Source organism: Mus musculus, chromosome 1 (genome assembly GCF_000001635.26).
Source record: "Mus musculus strain C57BL/6J chromosome 1, GRCm38.p6 C57BL/6J".
NCBI lineage: Eukaryota > Metazoa > Chordata > Mammalia > Rodentia > Muridae > Mus > Mus musculus.
This window is the reverse complement of record NC_000067.6, coordinates 150,619,507-150,643,831: the sequence shown is the minus strand read 5'-3', so window position 1 is coordinate 150,643,831 and position 24,325 is coordinate 150,619,507. Positions and strand designations below refer to the sequence as shown.

General features: G+C 39.7%; 1 protein-coding gene across 4 annotated transcripts in view; it reads left to right on the top strand.

The window, feature by feature from the left end:
* Positions 1-24,325, top strand: part of Hmcn1 (hemicentin 1) — a 431,153-nt gene that overhangs the window by 349,821 nt on the left and 57,007 nt on the right. For all 4 annotated transcript variants that reach the window (XM_006529757.4, XM_006529758.4, NM_001024720.3 and 1 more), the window contains 12 exons: positions 4,783-4,979; positions 8,629-8,710; positions 10,086-10,222; positions 11,285-11,426; positions 12,521-12,665; positions 13,051-13,178; positions 13,460-13,616; positions 16,338-16,459; positions 16,638-16,802; positions 19,238-19,345; positions 20,531-20,668; positions 20,797-20,931. In XM_006529757.4, coding sequence (XP_006529820.1) covers positions 4,783-4,979; positions 8,629-8,710; positions 10,086-10,222; positions 11,285-11,426; positions 12,521-12,665; positions 13,051-13,178; positions 13,460-13,616; positions 16,338-16,459; positions 16,638-16,802; positions 19,238-19,345; positions 20,531-20,668; positions 20,797-20,931 — 1,656 coding nt within the window. The remainder of the gene's footprint in view (positions 1-4,782; positions 4,980-8,628; positions 8,711-10,085; positions 10,223-11,284; positions 11,427-12,520; positions 12,666-13,050; positions 13,179-13,459; positions 13,617-16,337; positions 16,460-16,637; positions 16,803-19,237; positions 19,346-20,530; positions 20,669-20,796; positions 20,932-24,325) is intronic.

Genomic DNA, 24,325 nt, shown 5'->3' with positions numbered 1-24,325 from the left:
ATCTTTCCATAGATCCGTCTGTGTCTGGAGTGGTGGGTTTCTCAGTGAGGCAGAAGTGAGGACCCTTGCACATTTCACCTGTGGGTGATGGAGCTTAATTGTGAATTCATACTCATGGAAACTGAGCATAAGGGTGCAAAACAAGGCCAGATGAAGAGAAGGACCTTCTGTGAAAGGCTTTGACAACCCTGCAGACAGGGGGGATGAGGAGGGGTTGGACTCATTAACCACAAAAATAATTTTAAGGAAGACTATGCCACCAGATATTTCTTCGAAAAAGTCCCTCTGGTGAGAGTAAAGACTGGATTGAAGAAGATGCTGCGTTCGTACAGGCCCGAATCCACCAGGACCTGGTCTGCATGTGACAATGGAGAGAGACTCCAGAAGCAGAATTATAAACAGATACATTGCTGCAGCAAACAACAGAGAGAACAGCAATGATGCTGCTGGGGTGATGTCCAAAGCCCAGCATTCCCAGATGAAAGATTATAGGATAATGTTTCCATGTAACGGAGAGATGAGATCTCCCCATCTGCTGAAAACGCATCCATTCAGCGCCTCACATGGAACAGCACCACTACTCAGCTTGCAAACATCTCCACTTGGGCTGCTGCTGCTGTACTCAGTTCTCAGCATGTGGTAGGAGGTGTCACGACCAATGTGTGGCTTTGAAAAAGTACAGTGTGGCTAGATCACTAAAGTAAGAGAGAATATCAAACACCGTGAAGCTATGAGCATAGCAGCACCCAGGATGTCATGAGCAGTTATGAAGTTTTCACGATAGTGCATCTCTCATCCGTTGTCAGAGGAACTTCTTTTTGCGATAGGAGGTGATTAATACAGACACCCACAACTAGTGAATGCATAGAACGAGAGATCTTGAAGTTGTCAGGTCTGGGCACAGCTGTATCATACCCCTTCCTAAAAGCCTCGGGCATCATCACAGAAGAGGGGTCAGACAGACTGTAAGGGCCCCAGGTGTGGACATCAGAAGAAAAAGAACAGTTACCGGAAATAACAAGGCACACATGAGTTTACAGAGTCTGTAGCCTTATGCATAAGACTTGCACAAGATCATGCCTGACAAAATCTCGAAACTTAGAGGGGAGAGACTCAAAAAGTTCCGAGTCCCAGCTGAACAGCTATTGGCAACTGATGGCTGATGAGGGAAAGAAAGTTTTCTTCAGGAACATGGTGCTCCAGTGCCTTTAACCTGAGTACTTAAAGGCCCGTCCTGACTGGACTCAACTCAGCGGGTTTTAAAACAGAGCACATAAATTTGGGAGTTAAAATGGTGCAGGGATGGTGGGTATGGAAGAAATTAGAGGGAAAGGAATGAAGATTTATTCAATATATTATTAAATAACATATCAATATATTAATGAAGATCTTTTTATTTACTATATAAGCATCATATGCTTGTAAAAAATTCTCAAACTATAGATAAATTAAATAAAATTCAAATGTATATCATGAAAGAAAGCTCCAGTTTTATCCTCTAAATATGAAGAATCATTACAAGTTGTAGTAAGTACAATAGCATAAATTGATCTTTAACTTGAGAAGAGATAAAGAGAAAGCCAATAAGTCAAGAATGGATTTTGAGAGCAGTGTTAAAAATTGTGATACTGGCTGTTGAAACAGTTTCCGAATTCATTTTTTATTCTGTCATGATTTTTCAACTAGGATAATTTTTCAAAATTTAACCCAATTTCTAACATTTTTAGTTTAAGATTTATCTTGGCTTTTAGTAAGATTCGCACTTACTTCTGTGATGCAGTGGTGAAACCAGGGCCCTAAGCATGTGTCCCAGGCACTGTCATTGAGTGACATCCTCGACCCTTTGCTTTTTAGAGGTGGCCATTGTTGCCCTGGCTGGGCAGTTCAGATGTTTGTCCTTCTCCTGAGGCCTACATCATGGTTAATCAGTGGTCTTGCAATGTCCCTTTACCTCCAGCAGAAGTCAGCTCTGACTAGAGAAAGCCTCTGGCCAAGGAATTGCCTCTTTATAGACTTTCTTAGAAGCTCTGCAAAAAGCGAATCCACTTCGACCTCCCTGGCCAACAGTGCTACATACATTCCATTTAATACGTGCTAACTAGGTTGAGAGCTGTGGTATATACCACTTTTCTAACACTAACATAACTGGAGTCACTTAACAGCAATTAATAGTTCAGCAATATTGGGTAGAGAAGTGGGACATCTGGTTAGGTCTACCCATGGCTTATAACATCATGGAAAGGCTATTAGAAGATTACACAAGCTAGAGGTTGGGGAGAATTGGGGCAAAACAGTCACTTCTGGACCATTTCAAACACATTGCAGCTGCAGTTTTCTGCACCAGAGCTGCACAAGATAATGCAAATCAACACTCTGCCATCGATAGAAAAAAGGTCATATGAACTCCCACCCCTGATGGAGGAGCTATGGGCAGCTGATGGCTGCTCGGACAATCATCAGTTTTCATTGATGTTGTAGTCGCTGATAGATTAATCATGCTCCGGTGGGTGGCTGCAGGTCCATGAATGCATGTGTGAATGGCAATAATTGACCTCAGTGGGTTAAAGGGAGTTAGAAGGAAGGGCTGAGGGGGATCCAGGAACTGGAAGGAGAGGGGTCAAATAGGATCAAAACACATCTCATACATGTAGGAAACTCACAAAGAATACATTTAAAATGTTATATTAAAAAACCAAGGTCCTGAGCAATGAACATGGCAGTTTTACAATGGTAATAATAAGTAGGAAGAGGAGGAGATACCAAAAAGCAGGAAGGAAGATGCTCTGGTTATCATAAACAGTATTGAAGCTCAGATTAGGGCGATGAAAATAAAAGAAGTTATACATTTTTCTAGAAATAATTGCACATTATTTTAGCTTAGTTGTGAATTTTGAATGTAGAGTTGATGATGTGAATGTATCAAGAGTGAGTCTCAGTTTCCAGACTATGTAACTAAATGACTAGTAAATCCATCATTCAAGTACAAGGAACACTAGAAAAGGAACCAAAGGTTCTGAATGTCAGATCAATTTAGAGTGTTTCTATAAAACATAGAAATAGCACTGTTTAGTTGATCATAGTATTTGTTATTTTAGGAGTTTAGACAGCATACAAATTCTTGGGTATTCAGAGTCAGGGAACTGAATTCCCACTCTTCCCTGAGTATAAGACGTACGGGGGAAACCCAAAGTAAGGTGGTTGGCTTTCACCTGACACTTGGAACATCTGGAGACTACAGTTTGAAGCAATAGAATTCACACTGCTCATGCCGCTATCCTAACCTAGTCCCCATGAACTTGAGAGGGGAGAGACTCCCAGTGAGCCTTCTGTTTACATGATTGGCGTATGGCAAATAATAACAAAAAAAAAATGAAGAATTGATTGTAGTTAAATGGAGAGCCAAACTAGTGCTTTCACCTCTTACAAGTCACATACTATGGAGAGGAGAGAGTTTACAAATCATGATTTGGTTTTTATAAGGAAGCTTCATATCACTCAGGGAACCTTGATGACGCCTGAGAAGTTCAGGCAGTGGGTGGTGCTGAGTGAGAAGCCTCCAGGACAGGGCCAGTGCAGGAGGAAGTAACCTCGTTTGAAGTCTAGGTCTCATATAAATATATTACAGAAGATAATGCTACAAGCTTTAGAGAGTGATTTTCATGTAATTCAATTAGCTATATGGAGCCATTATCTATTAATCAGGAAACCACATATCAGTCTTATAGTGCATGTACAATATATTTTGACAGTCACATGTCAGATGCATTGAAGAGTAAAAGGAAGAATTCTGGGATAATGATTAAGACACACAGACTTCCTAATTCTTTTTTTCTAGATAGAAAAATGAGGGCTAACAAAAATTTAAAAAGGAAATTTCAACAAAGATGTAGAATTTGTATGTAGTATTGCTCTTTCAAGCATTTCATTTGAAGTAAAACATGCATACGTTTAAAAGAAACGCAGAGGGTTTCACTGTATTTCTTGATGCCAGTTCTCTTTTTGAAGGTCTGTCCAGTTCCACAGACCATTTCAAACCCAGTCGGACATCAGGTCCTGTGCTATGAGTCAGATTCTAAACTATGTGCCTGATTTAAAACAAAAACAAAGACAAAACCCCGTCAGCTCACCCTTGGAGCTGTCCAGCATCTACTTTGTCTGCCTCCTGAACCCAAAAGCCTACAGCTTGTACTAAGAATTTTTCTCTGAAAATTTTCACTGATCGCTGTAAGAAAAGTCTGTTTTAAAAGGATTAAATTTGGGAGACGTTGAGCCAATGTTCCTTCCAAGTGTTTAGACTTTTTAACTTTCTCTGGAGGAAGGTAATTTTAGAAATATAAACAGTAAAAGAGAAAGCTACCCCTGCCTAGACATAACAAATGCCCTCCATGCAGAAACCACTATTCCCAGTGTTTTGAATCCTTGCCAGTGAGAAGAACTAAGACCATCTACAAATGATCGTTCTAGTTTCTATACTCTAAATGGTTTATGTCATAGGATTGTAAATTTGAGTTGGAGTTTTCTTTTCAAACTTTTATTATCAGAACAGTTAAAACCTAATCTGAAGTGTGATAAATACATAATATAATAGTGTATATGTACTATATGTGAATAGTACATGATATAACAACATGTATGAAATATGAACATATATATGGGATATATTGTTGAAAATATTTTTATGTTAATAGTAAAGGCAAACTTTACATTGTAAATATTCTTCATCAGTGCCTTAATGTGTAAAACAACACATTTCTCTTCTGTTGGGTGTTCCCATTTCATTAGAGCCACCTCACATTAACGGATCTGAAGGACCTGGAGAGGTATCTGTAATTGTAAATAACCCACTTGAATTATCCTGCATTGCTTCTGGAATTCCTGCCCCTAAAATTTCCTGGATGAAAGATGGCCGGCCCTTTCTACAGACAGAGCAAGTGCAGACTCTAGAAGGAGGAGCTATTCTTCGAGTGTCCAGTGCACAGGTAAGTGTCTCCATTCACATGATTATTTTATATGCTTGAATGTTTTGTCCCCTAATAAATAATAGCTACTGAGTAATTACATCTGTACATATGAATACATCACCTATCTCTACAGATTTGCAAAGGGTAGATTGCCTATATGATATCCATGACTGGGCAAATAGAAGGAAGATGAATATGACAGAACATTGTGAAGAAAGCCAGATACCTTCTAGTTAACTTAAGTGTGTTTTCAACACTCCATGAGCTAATATATCTTCTGACGCTCCTAACTTTTTTCTATGTAGTTCTTCACTATCCAAGTTAAGCAACCTAATATACAATGTGTGAGATTTCAGGGAGCACTTTTGATCCCCCAAACTAGACCACTTGGAAGACTGGAGAAACAGTTTTAAGCAATGACCTTTCAGTAAAATTGGATGCTTACTCTGGTTTATTTTTAAAGAAACTGATCTGAAAAATTAGCATATTAAATACATATCTAAGATATATTGATATCAATAATTTTTATGCTAACAATAGAGGCAAATTTTATATTATGAATATTCTTTATCAGTGTCCAGATGCCCTCATTTGTAAACATCAAATAAAATAACAGCAGTAATAATAATAACAATAACATTAATTACGTATTCTGAGAGTCCAAAAGAAAATAGTACATGGCATGTTTGTGTTGGTTTATAAAACACAATATAACAAAATTAAATCTTTACAATGTTCATTCTGCATGACATAGAATAGCAAGATTTATCTTGAAAGAGGCACAGGTACTAACTAACCATGGCGAGTAATGAAAGCAGTAGACCTCAGCACAGCTCACAGCCTGTGGCAGGGAACAGTGACCTCTTCTCCTTTCAATCCAAACAGCAGAAACCCAGAAAGGTTAGGCTAAACTTTCAAGCCATACGCTGGATCAAAATCCCTCAAGAACATTTGCTCTCACTCTCAAGGAAATAAAATGGCATGGGAGATGCAACCAGATGTGAGTCAAGCAAACCACTTGAAACAGCAATGAGGTGGAAAGTGGAACATGACCAAGCCTCGAGCTTGCCTCTGCTTCTCCTGCTCATGATGTGATGTCTTGATATTTGTACACACCTTTTACAGCAATTACATTAGATTTTACACATCTGAATGTTGGTTTTGGATGCACCTGTCAGCTCTCTGCATGGAATATACGTCTTTGTAGCAAATTCTGAATTGAATGGTATAGACATTTATTTCTTGAATTATCTTCTATCATAAACTAAGTCTGTGGCTTGCTCCAGGCAAGACATGTTAATCCTACAATCAAATACACTGATCTAGCTTTGCTACTATACAGTCCTCTTCTGAAGCGTAGCACATGTCACTGACTCTCCAGAGTCTAAAAACATCAACTTAATTTTTCAAACTTATCAGCAGAGCACATTTCAAACTGTAACTATAAGTAATGAATTTCACTATCCAGAATGAAGCAAGTTGTTGAGAAATATTTCCTGGTGGAAGTAATTTTTGATTAGCCGCCAGTGATGTGTCAAGTTTGGCAACCTGAAGACAAGTGAAGGGAATATCATCAATCTAGATTAAACAAGAGTTGGCAAAGATCAGTTAGAAGTTTTAAAGAGGCAATGAGAAAAATCAAATGTATTCAAATATTCTCTAGAAAATGAATTCTGTGTGTGTGTGTGTGTGTGTGTGTGTGTGTGTGCATTCTCTGTGTGTAACAGATTAATGGGAGTGTGCAGAGCATTTGGATCCCAGAGCAAAAGGTTAGGTGTGTCCCTGTAACACTTTCAACCTCATTGGCTTGAGATGATGCCTGTCACTGAGCTAATAGCTTGCATTTCAGAGAGGGTGATTGACCAGAGAACTCCCAGAATCCTGAGCTTGCAGCTCATCTCCAAAGTGCCAAGGGCATCCATGTATGTCTCTTTAAATAGCTGCTAGGGATTTGAACTCAGGTCCTCATCCTTTCAGAGCTAATAATCTCCCACACTGAGCTATCTCTTCCAGACCTTCATTTTTCTAGTTCTTAACAAAGGCTTGTATGAACAATTGTCTAAAGTATTTTTAACCATTTTCTGTCCTTTTTGCTGTTCATTTTTCCATGAATTAATTGATTTGTTCACTTTATATCCTGATTGAAGCCCCCCCCCCATTCTCAGAGTAACTTCCCCTCACACAGTTCCTCCTCCTTTCACCCCTTCTTCATTGGCTCTGAGAAGAGGGAGGCCCCTCCTAGGGAACCAACCCACCCTGACACTTCAAGTCACTGCAAGACTAGGTAAATTCTCTACCATTGAGGCCAGACAAGGCAGCCCAGCTAGGGGAGCAGGGTCCATAGGCAGGCTCCTGCTCCAGTTGCTGGGGGACCCACATGAAGACCAAGCTGCATGTCTGCTACATATGTGCAGGCAGGTATGCTAGGTCTAGCCCAGTATGCTTTTTGGTTCATGATTAGTCTCTGAGAGCCCCAAGGGTCCAAGTTAGTTGACTCTGTCGGTCTTCTTGTAGAGTCCCTGTCTCCTCCAGAGTTCCTCAATGCTTCTCCCAACTCTTTTGTTTTTCAAACACTCCAGTCTTAAATTTTGTCAAAGGAATTTGTAAAGTCAGCAAAGATCTTTTTCATAACCTATAAAGTCAAATTTGGATATAAGAATTTTTTAAATGCCAGTATTCTGAGAATGTTCAAGTAGTAAATAAGTGAAATGGCTAAGGACTTCTTACTGTTATAAAATATATTTTTTGTTAATAGTAAGGTTAACCAGAATAATTATGTCCAGATATGGTATTCATATAATGCCAAACATAGATGAAAACTGACATCCGGCAGAAAACATGCATGAGTGTTTTAAATAATTGGTTTGGGTTTTAATCAAATAGATGCTGCCATCAGTCTGACACTGTAACCAAACAGCATTCTATCACTGTATATATATCTCCACAACAGATTCGAGATGTGGTATTAATTTGCTTGACTTAGTAATCTGGTGTTTTGTTTACAAGTTGCTTCTATAAACATACTACTTCCTTCAGAAGGAGTATAATGGAAGTTTATGGTTTAACAAATGAAGTTTATGTAAATGAAGTTTATACAACTTGAACCTGTGAATATTTATTTCTTCAAATTAAATATTGAACATCTGAGCTACCATATTTGGTGCTAGACCTTTTTTTTAAAGATTTATTTATTTATTCTATGTAAGTACACTGCCGCTGTCTTTAGACACTCCAGAAGAGGGAGTCAGATCTTGTTAGGGATGGTTGTGAGCCACCATGTGGTTGCTGGGATTTGAACTCAGGACCTTCAGAAGAGCAGTTGGTGCTCTTAACCGCTGAGCCATCTCTCCAGCCCCAGTGCTAGATCTTTTGCAAGTACACATAGACATATATAACTTTTTCCTTATATATACTTTTTTCTTTTTTATATTCTTATATCAAAACTCCTTTCTAAAACTCCTTTAAAGATAGTTTTATACATAACAGAGAGGTCGGCCAGTGTACAATATCAAAACACTAACCATAGTGTCAATGTTTGTTTCATCTGTTACACTTCCTTGTGTTAGTTTGCCTTATATAGTAATCTTGCTAGTTCTAGTGCAAGTTTATCTTCATCACCAACACCAACACGGTAACACTGCATAATTTGTTCGTTTGGGTTTTATAGGTGGAGGATACAGGAAGATACACCTGCCTGGCATCCAGTCCTGCAGGGGATGATGATAAAGAATATTTAGTGAGAGTACACGGTAAATTTGGTGGCTTATGTTTGATCCACACACAACCCTAGTTAAAAACTGTACTAGAGAAAACTTGACATTTCACAACACATCATATGTTGATAAGTTGAAAAATACATACATATTTTACAAATTTTATTCTTAGTGTTAATAACATATGCGCTCTTTGGGATGTAGTTCATTGAAGTTTTGAGTTATTAGTCTCATTTTCACACAAAGAATTCAAATTTGATGTTTTAAAAATACCAGAACATAAATTACAATAATGATTAGAATAAAAACAATCCTTAGTCTTACCACATAACAATACAATGGTTTTTTTTATGTGAACATTAGATGGAAAAAAAAATGTGATCATAGTTGGGCATAGCAGCATATATCTGTAGTCCCAGCTTCTAGGGAAGTTGAGATAGGAAGATTGCCTAAGCTTAGAGTTTGCAACTGACTAGGGAATCAAGAAGATCCTTAATATCAAGAAAGTGACAATTCAGAACACAGAACTTAAGTTGCTTTATGTCTCACTTAATGGCGTGACAAACATTCTTATGTTAACAAATATATTCTATGGCATCATCTTTAAGATTGTATGTTGCCATATATCTTACTCCCTGTTTAGAGTTATTTAGGCAAATTAGGATATTCTGCCTTTTTATCTATATTAACAATATGTTAGCAACTCCCTTTATTTTTAAATTTTACTGAACTACACTTACTTGTTTATACATGCATGAATGTGCACATATATCCTTTTAAAGATATATGCCTTTTACTTGCCAGAAAGTTTGAATTAACTAGGCCCTTTCGAATAATATATATATATATATATATATATATATACTTAAACTGCTCTTCATGGAGAGAATTGTTTGAAAACTAAACAGATCTTTATCTAATTTTCAGAGCCTGACTGACTAGGCAATGCAGATTGTCTGGTATGAAGTTTCCCTGATATCTCTACTCAAAATTTAGCCTACCTAAGTAAACCCTAAAATATGATTTACTGAGAAATATATCTGTATTAATCAGGAAAAATGGACATAGTTCTTCGTACTGTGATGAGCAGTTCCTAATTCAGTAATTTTTTTGATAGTCAGGGAAAAGTATTGCCTATATGTCTCCATTTCCTTACCACCTGTCAAATGGTGGTGGTGATGTGGTTGTCGTATTATTTACATCATTGTTGGAAAGATTCCATTATTAAGCAACATGAAAGTGCTAAACAATAAAGATGCAATTTGTTAATAATCTAGACCATACATTGAATGGCAAACTGTTGAGGATCACGCCTCTTTTATCATACAATAAGCTTAACCCTTGCTGGATACTGATGGATCATTTACATCCCATTTATCAAACCCACTTGATACTGTGTTCTCATGTTTAGTGCCTCCTAATATTGCTGGCATGGATGAAGCCCAGGACTTCACTGTGTTAAGGAACAGGCAGGTGACACTGGAATGCAAATCCGATGCGGTGCCTCCACCTGTGATCATGTGGCTCAAAAACAGGGAGCAGTTACAGGTAAGCCTTCCATGTGACTCTGCAGATTTGTTTTTAAGAGGCAAAAGCAGTTGATAAGCCTTTGCTAGTGGTCAAAACCCAACCACTTCCAGGTACCAGTTACTCCCAACTGCACAGGCAAGCACAGGGGCCTTCAGCTCTTTCTAGCCTTTGCTTAGTAGTTCATTTGGGCCAAAACACAGACTCATGACCCTCTAGAAACTGACACATGGTTGTGTGTCCTGAAGCCTGTAGATTGAAGGCCTAATTGAACTCTCAGCTCTGCCTTTGGCTAAAAGGATAGAAACCATCAAGGGCTCAAAAGAACTGGTCTACTATGTCTCCAGGTTAAAGCTATTACTGAATTTTCCTGGTTGGACTTTGGACTCTGGAGTGGCCTGACCCATCTGTAACAGCCCTACTGACAGGTTTCTAGGCCCAGAATCCTAAGAAGCCAAAGTTCCTCTAAAGCTTCCCGTGGTTGGGTGACGCCTACCTGCTAACAGAGCGACAGCTTAGAACTGTTACAAGCCATCTACAGCAAGTGAAAGCTGACTCTGAAGGCTTTGGTGCACCTGTGTTTGGTAGGGACTACTTTCCAGAAGACGTCCTAAGGGGGACTGATAAAGGCTTCTTTTGAACCATCCACCCTGCCTTGCTCCTCCTTGTTTGATGTCATCGGAGGCACTGTACCCCTGATTTAACCAAAGTCAATGGGCCAATGAAAGAGACTTTAGGGATTACATAAACCAGTCTTGCCACATGGCAACCCTGTGCTTCATTCTGGTTATTTTTGCTCTTATAAAATAGTATTTGCCGTCTGAAGAGATGACACAGTGGTTAAGAACATTCGCTGCTCTCTCAGAGAACCTGAGTTCAGTGCCTAGCATCCATGCTGGGTGGCTCACAATCAAGCTCCAGAGATCCAGCGCCCCCTTCTGGCCTCCTCAAGCACTGCACATAGAGCATATACTACCCCCTACACAAATACACACACACAAGCCCACACCATTAAAATAAATAAAGCAATGCTTTATTTTATTCCATTACATTTTGATGATAGATTTTCCTTTTTGAATCCAGGCAACACCTCGAGTAAGAATCCTGTCTGGGGGCAGATACTTACAAATCAATAATGCAGACCTGGGAGACACAGCCAATTACACCTGTGTTGCCAGCAACATCGCGGGAAAGACTACAAGAGAATTTAACCTCACTGTAAATGGTAAGAAAAATTACTATTTCACAGTTTGAAAACTTCACCAAGAATATTCAAGGAGGTGATACTATTTTTCAGGAGCTTACTAAATAGATCTTTGTGATCATACTATTAACTTGAGAAAGCAACATATAGGACTTACGTTGAACATGTATTGCAAATTAATTCACCTCCATAATGTAGATCTGGAGATATATTACAGCATCATAGAGGAATATACACACATACATGCCCCACAAATGCCCAGCGCACACACACAAATACACATGCATACAAACACATGCACACACAGGATTATTAGTCGATCCAGATAGTCTGCATCATGCAGCTAAGGGGAAACCATCACACTACATCTGTGCAAGGCAAACAGCCCATCATTTAGTTTGCCTTTATTGTTGGTGGCTTTCTAACATACTGTACATATGCACAGAGTTACACTTCCCTAACCAATGCCATACCACTATAATTTTCTTAAATATGCATATCTAGATGCCAAAACTTGCCAAAATTCAGGAAAACGTGTGCATTTCTCTCCATAACAGTCCCTTTGGATTTTAACACAAGAAATTTTACAACGTACTGGATGACCTGCACAACTAATAATCTCTAATACTAAAATTAAAGTTCAGGCTTTGTATTCCCACATGAGCTCTATGATTATAGAAATGCCTGTTCTGAGACTCACATGATTCACCACAGATGTGTTTTTCATTAAAACAGCCCCCTTTCTGTTCTTTATTTAAAGGGAAACTCTTCCAGCATTAACATTCTTTGACCATTATTTGGCTAAAGAGAAATAAGAAATATCAACTTTAATTTGCATCAGACCCAAGCGGAATTTTACTCACGCCTCTCTCACAAGGGCCAGATTTCGCATGCTGTATCCGGGATTTAAATTCTTCTCCCCATTTATTCTTTATTTTCAAATGCAGGATGTCTTCAGTGGGACTTCGGGAGTTAGACTTTAATTCTATTTATCCTAAGGTAGATTAGTGTAGACAAAGCTAACCACTTCCCTTAAAGTTCTCCTTACATCTCCAGATTCTTAATGAGGGCTGTGCTATTTATCGTAACTCGATTGTTGTGTTTGTTTTGTTCAGTTCCTCCAAGCATCGGTGGCGGTCCCCAGAGCCTTGTCACTCTCTTAAATAAGTCAATCGCCCTGGAATGCCGTGCTGAAGGCGTGCCAGCACCGAGGATAACGTGGAGAAAGGATGGCGTTGTGCTAGCTGAGAGCCATGCAAGGTAACACTTCTAAAGGGGAGACAATACTGTAACGAGAAATTGAAATGTAAATCTTCAAATTATTTTTTCTAATGAATTATTTTTATTAGTCATTTTATTCATTTACACTTCAAATGAATTGTTTTGATCTTACTATTTTTAGAATCAATATTTTCATCCTAAGATGAGAACCAAAATTTAGCATTTTGCAGGCATAACTCTGAGTGCTATGCACCTTCCCACTGTGTGCGTCCTTTTCCTCCTCTGGTGGCGCTGTAAATACGTCTCATCTGAAACAGAAAGACACTACCAGTAGATTTCATCCAGTCTTTAACATTTATCTGGGTCACAGTGTAAAACTGAAAAGAGTTGATTCGGAAGAACTTATCTGTCATCTGTCTTACAGATATTCCATCTTGGAAAATGGATTCCTTCATATTGAATCAGCACATGTCACAGATACTGGACGGTATTTGTGTATGGCGACCAATGTGGCTGGAACAGACCGTAGGCGAATAGATTTACAAGTCCATGGTAAATATACATTTATTAAAAAAAAAATTCAGGCTTCAGGTCCTCTTTTCCAACTGAAACTAGTGAGCTAATAAAAACCTGGACCTCAAAGACTAAGCATATTCCACTGCATTATGAACAAGACAAAGCCAGTGTTTTCCCTCTCCTGTGGTTAATATCACCAGTTTGTGACAATTTGCTGGGCCTTAATTATATGGCAAACTACTAATGACAAATTTTGTCAGAAATGTTTCAAAATTACTTGCTATTTACTGAGACGGTTTTCTCCTTAATTGTTTTAGTCCCTCCATCGATTGCTATGGGTCCTACCAACGTAACAGTAACAGTGAATGTCCAAACTACTTTGGCTTGTGAAGCTACTGGGATACCAAAACCATCAGTCACCTGGAGAAAAAATGGACATCTTCTTAATGTAGATCAAAATCAAAATTCATACAGGTAAGAATAAGTCATTTCTTTTAAATATTTAAAATTTTTTTTAAATTAGGTATTTTCCTCGTTTACATTTTCAATGCTATCCCAAAGGTCCCCCATACCCACCCCCCCAATCCTCTACCCACCCACTCCCCCTTTTTGGCCCTGGCGTTCCCCTGTACTGGGACATATAAAGTTTGCAAGTCCAATGGGCCTCTCTTTGCAGTGATGGCCGACTAGGCCATCTTTTGATACATATGCAGCTAAAGACAAGAGCTCCCGGGTACTGGTTAGTTCATATTGTTGTTCCACCTATAGGGTTGCAGTTCCCTTTAGCTCCTTGGGTAATTTCTCTAGCTCCTCCATTGGGGGCCGTGTGACCCATCCAATAGCTGACTGTGAGCATCCACTTCTGTGTTTGCTAGGCCCCGGCATAGTCTCACAAGAGAGAGCTATATCTGGGTCCTTTCAGCAAAATCTTGCTAGTGTATGCAATGGTGTCAGCGTTTGGAAGCTGATTATGGGATGGATTCCTGTGACACAATTGTATATAGTTATTGGTACTATATGATTTCAATACATTGAAATATAATATATTTCATGTATAATATCATGATGTATAATGATTAGATTAGGATAATAGGCAGAGGCAGAGGCAGAGAGGCAGAGGCAGAGGCAGAGGCAGAGGCAGAGGAGGCAGGCAGATTTCTGAGTTCGAGGACAGCCTGGTCTACAAAGTGAGTTCCAGGACAGCCAGAGAAACCCTGTCTTGAAAAACAAAACAAAACAAAAACATTAAAATTTTTTTCAGCTGGTGCTGGCACACATCTTTAATCCCATCAATCAAGAGGCAGAGGCAGGCAGATCTCTGTGAGTTAGTGGCCAGCCTGGTCTACAGAGTTCCAGGACAACCAGGACTGCATAGAGAAACCCTGCCTTAGTACCCTTCCCACCAAAACAAACAAACAAACAAAAAAAAAACATTAAAACCCCCTTTCTAGCGGCTATTGTGAAATGTTCAGTGGTTACCCAGACACTCCTCTGTGCAACTGCGCTTCCATGCTGCTGTCATTGCACACCATCCCAAGACCTGGGAACTGAGTCACGTCTTTACTCCTGTTAGCTCATATTTTTATCTTCCATATATAATGAGTGCAAGTAGATCCTTTTCTGTACCTGGATAATTTCACTTAACATAATGAAGTAAAGATAATTCCATTGGAAAAACTATCCCACCGAACATTTAGAAAGTTTTTTAAAATAACTAGCATTTTAACCCTATCAAAAGGAGCATCAAATACATTTTTTAAATGAAGAATTAGCTAGCCAGTTGTTAGAAAATACTCCCTTAGTATGAAATTTGATCTCCAACCTATTTTTAATTAAAGATGCAGTTTTTCTATATACAACAAACCTATGATGGCTATTGTTGAGGTCTACAGGCATGTTTAACCTAGTTTGTTTAGTGTCTTCTATAATTTCCTAATGACAATGGCTGTAAACACCTTTTCACATAAAAGACAAAATGTTCTGTGGGAATCAATACAAGCTTTAGTTGTAAAATAAAAAATGAAATCTAACACCTTGAACTCTAATGTAGCTACTTGGCCCCTTAGGTAGGTAGAAACAAAAGCAGTTTCTCCAGGTCTTACCCTCCTCCAGCTTCCCTGCTAGATCTTCCTCTATGGCAGTGTAGCTGTCTTGAAGGCTGAACTTTGAGTCATTGAGAATTTCTGCTAGTTTAACACCCCTTCACCTCGGTTCAGTTAACAGCCCATTATCCCATCAAATTATCTGCCGGGGTGCTAACATCAAATACAGTCGTAGTGAAACTTTGACAAGAGGTAATTCTGACTTACAGGAAATATGAAACCAAGAATGATTCCACTGAAAGTCTATCAGCTCCATTTCTCTCATCCTTTAATGTTTGGCATTGGACTCAGTGATTGAAAAGTAAACTTTGTGCGGAGAAGGCGTAGACAGTGTGTCAAAGACACTTCTATTAAACCAAACCCACGTCGCTTTTCTTTTTCCATTTTTAATTGTGCAGCATACATGCATACACATGTAATTACATGTGTGTGGGTACTTGTGGGAAGGTAGCAGGACTGCACATATGTGTGCATATGGATGCCCGAGGCAGATGTTAGGAATTATCCTCAACTGCTCTTCTATCTTATTCACGGTATCAGGATCTCTCCATCATATGCATATACATACAGGCGTGGATATGTATACACATGGTACATCTCCAAAATAGCCATGAGCCACAACATAGAAAGAAGCATATATAAAGCACGGGGCAGGGGCAGTGAAACAGATAGACCTCTACTCACTTACATGGCATAGATGGAATCAAATATCCACCCTCAAAGTCACTGATAAATTTGAGATGCTTTATGAGAATCGTGTCAAATGGAGCCTGGGATACATACTGTTATTAAATAGTAGCTGTCAATATACTTCATCTACTAAGAGAAGTTTGATTATGATGCACGTATTCAGAAAATGTAAGATTCGGTGTTCAGGCAATTCTTCCAGGCAGCTGTTTCTCGTTATTAGGAAGTTTAGATCCTTTACTGTATAAAGTTACATTTTGATGTGCAAACTTTGCATCAGATGAATGACGCTCACTTGACATGAAGGAGGAGCTCTTTCCCTCAGCTTATCTCAGCTCCTTCAAACACCAACTGCAAAATATGTGGAAACTAACGTACAGAATCTCGTGTTTGGACTCTCCTCTAGGCTCCTTTCCTCTGGTTCACTTGTAATCATTTCCCCCTCTGTGGATGACACTGCCAGTTACGAGTGCACTGTGACAAGCGATGCTGGAGAGGACAAGAGAGCAGTGGACCTCACTGTCCAAGGTAGAACAAGCCTGAAAGTAGAATGAGGGACACACAATGCTGTCCTTTCACCACACGGCCTCCCTCCATACCTGCGTGGCACTCACTCTCTAGCATCAGGGAGAAGAGGGACAACGTGGCTCTGGGAATGTGGAGGGATGGAGTGGAAGTGTGTGTTTTTCTCTTCTTGCTCTTCTAGTTCCTCCCACCATAGCGGATGAACCTATGGATTTCCTGGTGACCAGACAGGCCCCAGCAGTCATGACCTGCTCAGCTTCTGGAGTTCCTGTTCCCTCAATTCACTGGACCAAAAATGGCCTAAGACTGCTTCCCAGAGGAGACGGCTATCGGATTCTGTCTTCAGGTAACAAAACCTTGTCCTGTGACTGCACTCTCACTGACTGGAGTAGTTAGCGATGGGCAGTCTTGCCCAGACTTTTGTTATGACATAATGAAAAGTTTAAAAAGCCTTTGTTCCTGAAATACAATTATGATAAGAAGGGGAAACATGTAAAAGACAAAAAGGGAAAGAAAAGGGAAAAGACAAAATAAAATGTTTATTTAAAAGCCGTTTAGTTCCTAAGACAGAATTGTCCTATCTTGAGACTATGTAAGATAAGCTTTAATTTTTTTCCTTTTTCTTTATTCTTCTTTTATACAGTACTTCCTGACTGCAGCCTCCCTCCCTCCCTCCCTCCCTCCCTCCCTCCCTCCCTCCCTCCCTCCCCACCTCCCTCCCTCCCTCCCCACCTCCCCTCCCTTCTCTCCTCTTGAGCTGACCTACCTCCCCTCTCCTCCAGATCCACTGCTCCTCTATTTTTAATGTTCGCAATTAAGCAGGAAAGGTTGGGTGCTAAATAGTGCAATTTACTTTTGGCAGTGGCCATGGTCAACATTTGTACAACTTATAGCACTGAGGAAACTTACTTAACTAAATGAAAATATACATGATTTTCATTGAAAATGGGTCTTGTGTAAGGCAGGCATACTGGGAGACAGATTGAGTAACAACTCATCCTGAGATTTCATGAGTGTGTGTTTTCTGGTTTTGTTTTTCCTTTTTTTTTTTCTTTGTATTTAGTCTTCTGTCATACAATATATCCTAACCATAGCTTCATCTCCCTCTACTCCCCCAGTCCCCTCGCTCAACTCTTCTCTCCCACAGACCCACTGCTGGTCCATTTCCCTGCAGAAAAGAGCAGACCTCCCAGGAATATCAACCAAACACAGCATAAAAATGCAAACTAGGCACAAACCCTCCTCTCAAGGCAGGACAAGGCAACCCAGTAAGAGAAAATTGGTCCTAAGAACAGGCAAAAGAGTCAGAGACACTTCCACTGTGAGGAGTCCTGCAAAACCTCAAGATAAACTATATTGTTCTAAGAGAATTTATGTATTTTTTAATCAATGGGAAATAATAGGACATTGACTCTCAGCATATAGCTTTGGTTTTAAAGCAGAATATTTTGGCTATCTCAGATAAACCAGTAGACTGGTTAGAATTCTATCATAAAACAGAAGGTTTTGCCATACCAGTGTGTATTAGTCAGGGTTCTCTAGAGTCACAGAACTTATGGACAGTCTCTAGATAGTAAAGGAATTTATTGATGACTTACAGTCGGCAGCCCAATTCCCAACAATGGTTCAGTCGCAGTTGTGAATGGAAGTCCAAGGATCTAGCAGTTACTCAGTCTCACACAGCAAGCAGGCGAAGGAGCAAGAGCTAGACTCCCTTCTTCCAATGTCCTTATATTGTCTCCAGCAGAAAGTGTAGCCCAGATTAAAGGTGTGTTCCTTAAACTCGGAAATTCAATCTTCTGGAATCCATAGCCACTATGGCTCAAGATCTCCAAACCAAGATCCAGATAAGGATCTCCAAGCCTCCAGATAAGGGTCACTGGTGAGCTTTCCAATTCTGGATTGTAGTTCATTCCAAATATTGTCAAGTTGACAACCAGGAATAGCCACTACACAGTGTAACCATAAAGTACAGCTCTCGAAAACAGTGTAGAGCTTTCTTGCAATGTTAAGCAGAGTTGCCATAAAGTCAGCACTCCATCCAGGGTCTCCCTCCAGGGTGTGTAAAAACCCTGTCTGCATCTGTGCGTTGGAGATGCTCACAGAGTCATTCAAAATAGCTGAAAAGGAAAGCAATTCAGATGCCCATCAGCTGCTGAACAGATACACAAAAGTGCTATTGTCCACAACAGGAAATCTATTTGTCTGAAAAAAAGGGGGGGACACAATGTTACACATGCTAAAATGAATGAATCTCAAAAATGTGCTTACAGTGAAGTTAGTAACAAAAGCAAAAAACCAGAGTGTGTGATTCCACCAAAAGGCAAACCTATAGAAGCAGCAGATGGATGGATGTGGTCTAGGGCTGGGTTTGGAAGCTGGGAGTGACCACAAATAGACACTGGTCTTTTGGAAGGTTTCTGAAATTAGTTTGCGGTTATCATTAACTAACTCTCCAAATATTACAACAAAAAGCCCTCATTAAATGAATATTTGATGGCCTTTCTGGTAAGTAAAGTATGCATCAATAAAGCTATTAGTAATTAGTTACTTGGTAATATCAAAAGAAACATGAGAAACATGTAACTTACTGAATTAGGAAAACAGAGATACACCCTCTAGTAAAACTTCTGTGGGAGACAGAGACAGGAGGGCTGTGAGTTCCAGACCACCTTGGGCTACATATGAGGTTTCAGGATAGTCTGGGCTATGTGGCAAGATCATGTCACAAAAGCAAACAAACAAGAAGAAAACAAATAAAATACTTTCTTTTCCCATTAGGTGCAATTGAGATACCTACTACCCAATTAAACCACGCAGGAAGATACACGTGTGTTGCTCGTAATGCAGCGGGCTCAGCACACCGGCATGTAACCCTTCGTGTTCAAGGTATGGAAGGTTGTTTGTTTACTAAACTCTTGCTGGTGGCTTGATGGATGGAGTTCTTCTCTAGCATGTGCAAAAACTGGGGTTTGCTCTCCAGGACCACACACTAAAAGTTGGCTGGTTTTGGGGCATGCTAATTATTTATTGTGTTTTCATTGTCATGTTTTATTCTAAAAGATGGTACTATGCGCAAAACTTCAAGGCAATGGCAATGTCTTAGGTTATGTAAACCTGGAAGATGTTCAATAGACTACAATTGCACATGATTACAACTATACAGAACAACCTAAAAAAATGTTTCTTCTTTTGTTTTTGTGATCTCTTCCAACATCAGTTTTTCTACCAGCATTTTCTACTACAGCTACTATATAGTAAGATGTAAAAAAACATAAGGCCAGTCATAACTTTGCTCTTGTACAATCAACTCATTGGTGTTTGGGGTTGTGGATTTAGCACATTGAAACTTGTGGGAAATATTTAAAAAGAACTGCAAGTTCCCTCACTACACCCGGCTACTCTCAGCCCCAGTGGTCTCGCTAGCTATGCACTGGCGGCAATGGCCAGCCAGTTCTTATCTCATGGAGACTCTGACTCAGAGATCCAAAATCTAGCTCTCTGAGTTCCCACTGGCGGGTCGTTACCACGCCATCCCCATGCTTCAAAACCTCCACGGCCTTTTGTGGTGCGCATCAGGCAAACCCATGCTTTGCTGTGGTATCATCTCTCTGGAACACGAATGAGCCACTGAGCTGCCGCGTGAAGGAAATTGCAACACAGACTTAGTTCAGAAACAATGGTAACTCAATCACTGGACACAACAACTAGGATCCTAATCTTGTAAGCCTTATTAAATCTAAATCCTCGATCCACCAAAGAAACCGGAGACACTAGTAATTCCATCTTGTCATCACACTATCCCTGTCTAAAAGGCCATAACTCTCTCCTGCTTCTTCTTGTTCTTCCGTCCAACCAGAAGTCCCACCTACTTGCTCAGTGATTGGTTCCTTTATTCATTAGGGGATGGTTCACAAGAAGTCACCTGAGTAACTGAAGCCCCTCCCAGGAAAGCAAAATTAGCATCAAAATACAAACAACCCCAGGGCTATCCACAACAGAAAGGTGCCACTATAGCAGGCAGCTCTGCTTTATAAGAAGCAATGCTATTCTTTTGTTGATCTGATTTTGCAGAGCCTCCAGTCATTCAGCCCCAACCAAGTGAACTGGATGTCATTCTAAACAACCCAATCTTACTACCATGTGAAGCAACAGGAATACCTACTCCATTCATAACTTGGCAAAAGGAAGGCATCAATGTCATTACCTCAGGTACCTACCATGATTTCAATAGAGATTGTTGTGCTATATGCAGTGCTTTGTAATCCAGAAATCTGTGTGCCTTCTTATAAAGTGAAAATAAAATTTCCTCTCACTCTACTTTTATGACTGTGGTATAGGCAAGAGCCTCGCCATTCTTCCTAGTGGCAGCTTACAGATCTCCAGAGCTGTTCGAGGGGATGCAGGCACTTACATGTGTGTGGCCCAGAACCCAGCTGGTACAGCCTTGGGCAAGGTCAAGCTGAATGTGCAAGGTACTTGAGTAATTCATCTTCTATGTCTTCAGAGATGTTTGTAACAATATGTACTAATTGTTCGTATGTAAATAGTGTGCTCCTCTGCATCCTCTCTTCATTTTAGATCATAGTATCTTACTTTTTCCCCTAGAAAAGTCTACAGATGATGACAGAATGTGTTCTTTTTACTTCATGTGTGAGAACAAGGACCTTCGTCCTATTTTAACTTCTATGAAACTCTACTTGATAAAATAGACAAATCTTTATGGTTCACTTTGCAAGTTTTCGTTTTTCTGAGGAATATAGTGAAATCTTTCCTTTGATGTGAAATATGTCTAACCAGCATAGCCATGCTTCATAAACTGACTCTCTTAGTCTCAGCATGAGACCACCTGTCCAAGAGTCAACACGTGTGGCCTGTCTTCTGTCTTTCACCTCAAGACAATCTCAAACAGCAAAAGTCGCAATATTGTCCATTCCCATATGCACCAATAACTCCTGTGAGTGAAAAATGGCAAGAACAGTGTGACATTTTAAGAAAGAATGGGATAGCAAAAGACCAGAGCCATACAGTGTATCAATAGTCCTGCTTCATCTTAGTACATTTAGTATTTGCATCATTAATCTCTTACTGCACCCATTATAAACTAAACTTCATCATAGGCGTGTGTATGGGAAAACATAGGGAGTACGGGATCTGTAATATCATCAGCTTCAGACATCCATAGGGTCTTGCAATTTATCAACTGTGAAGAGGGGGCAAATGTGCTTGTTCTTATTCATGATAGCACATTTAGTAAGATGTGTTTTAGGTTTATTTTGTTTTTATTCGTGTGTTTGTGTGTGTGTGTGTGTGTGTGTGTGTGTGTGTGTCTGTCCATCTATTTGTCTATCTGTCTGTGTGTCTGTGGGTATGTGCACATGAGTGCTGATGCCCACAGAAGCCAGAAAAGTGTGTCAGATTCCATGGAGCTGGACTATAGGCATCCGTGAGGAGTCCAGTGTGGGTGCTGAGAACTGAATTCTGGTCTTCTGCAAGATCAGCAAGTGATCTTAAGCACTAAGGTCATTTATCCAGTCCCTTTAACAGAATTTTCAACAAGAGAAACAACCCAAACTTGTTGAGGTAGTACTGAATTAAAGTGCTTGTCACCAAGACTGATGACCTGAGTTTTATGCCTGGGAATGCATGATAGAAGGGGAGAACTCATTCATTCACACAAGTTGTTCTCTGACCTCCACACATGAGCTGTGCATGCACACACAAAGGAATGACAACAAAAGATAACTTTAAAATTATAAAAAAAAAAATCAGAAGTGTGTGGGTGAGGGGGGATAAACAAAGAGATGGAGGAGGAAAATAATTTCTCATGTTAATCTGACAGTTTCATATTATAATTTCTATGTCTTTCTAGGATATGAAGCAAAATGGTAATAGGTTTCAAGATACTGAACTTAAATGAATTAATTATGGTATTTCCTATAGAGAATTAACAAATACAGTAAAGTTCACGTTCCTGCTATTTGAAATCTTAATTTCAAAATGTCCAAAAAGCAAACAGAAAAACAGAAACTGAAATGATGAATAATGGAAATAAGATACATTGAGTCGGTTTATTAGATCAATGGTTAGAGTGGGCTTCTCTTTGGGTTAGGGGTAAGGTAAGAGATCAACAATGATTAAGGACAAGACATCTTGCCATATTGTCCACACTGGTGACCAGGCAGTGGTGAGCAAGAAGAACACAGAAAAGCCTGAAGGAGAATAGACCAAGACAGGGCTGTTGTTGAAGGACCAGATACACTGTAGTGGAATTAACTTCCATTCTCTGCAGAACAAGAAGGATGCAGCCAGGATTGTGGTTCTGTTTGGACTCGATGCTTTTGGATACTATGTAGATATTACCTTTGGGGTAGGCAAGAGTGGAACTAGAAGAGTGGTTAGATTTGTCTGGGCAAGTTATCATGGTCTGAGAGAAGAAGTCCAGGTATGAGCTACAGAACAGTGAGGTATGTAGGTATGTGTAGGTAGGTGTATATGTATGTAAGTATGCATGTGCACTTGTGAAATTGATTAAACACATGGTCAGGCCTGACAAGAGAGAGAGAGAGAGGGAGATAGAGAGAGAGAGATAATTTTTTCCCCTTTCTTTCTTTTCTTTTCTCTCTGTCTACTAAGAGTTAATGAACTCTGAGCCTCTTGCCTACCTGACCGGGGAGGGGCTCTTGAGCCAGAGAGAAAAGGGCCCAAGTAACTAAGCTTTTTCTTTCTTTTTCTGTTTAAAGATTTATTTATTTATTTTATGTGAATACACTGTGTCTTTCTTCAGACACACCAGAAGAGGGCATCAGATCGCATTTCAGATGGTTGTGAGCCACTCAGGACCTCTGGAAGAGCAGTCAGTGCTCTTAACCACTGAGCCCCATAAGCTCTTTTTTTTTCCCCTTGATCCTCTGCTGCTCCCAGCAGGAGTTAATTGCCAGAAGCCAGGAGATTTGGGGCACAAAATAGCCAAGAGTTAAATAAAGAGTTAAGTTGCCCAAAGTAAGCCACTTTTGGTCCTTCAATTGCTGAATCCATATCCTATTTCACTGCTGGATGCCAGGATAACTCCTGGCACTAGGGATAGGAAGCCATGGTTTCTGCATAGTCATGTTGAATGCAGGAAACTTTTAAAATCCATGATGCTGGTGTCAGGTAGAACATTGACTGTGTATTAACATTCATGACAAGTGTATAGTGTAGGATGGAAGATCATCTGCACTCTGTATTAAATCCAGAAACTAGATGTGATTTCCTAAGGAAAGAACATGGACAGAGAAGAAAACCAAGGACAAATCCTGGGCCAGCCCATTGCTTTGAACTGTGAGAAAGGGGAATATACTGGGGATGCAGCAGAATGGGGGCTGGAGGAGAATAATATTTAAGAAGAGAGTAGTTTTGAATGCACTGTAGTCAGAAAATATTAGAATTCAAAATTATTCATTAATTTTGGCAACATTGTGGTCATAGAAAAAAAGCATCAGATTTGAATTTTTTTCTTCACTAGATTGTTAAAAAGGTTGAACAATGAAGAGACAAAGACACACATTAAATATTGGATAGTATCTGAACATTGCATAAACAGATAACTGTAGACACCAGGGGCTTGAGAGATTGGAGACAGGCTCTCCCCTTGCAGATATAGTTTGTGGTGGGAGCACACACTCAACCACTTAATGCCAGTCACTATAGATATTTATGAATTAAAATTTCTATGATGGATGATCTGGGTCTTGGCAAAAAAATCCAGAGCAATACCTAAGCAGTGAGTGGTTGCTGTAAATCCTTGGAAGGGAAACCCTTAGCAGGTTTCTGAAATGGGAAGAAGTTGTGTATATAGCTATTTTCTGCAATCCATTTGTCTGTGTA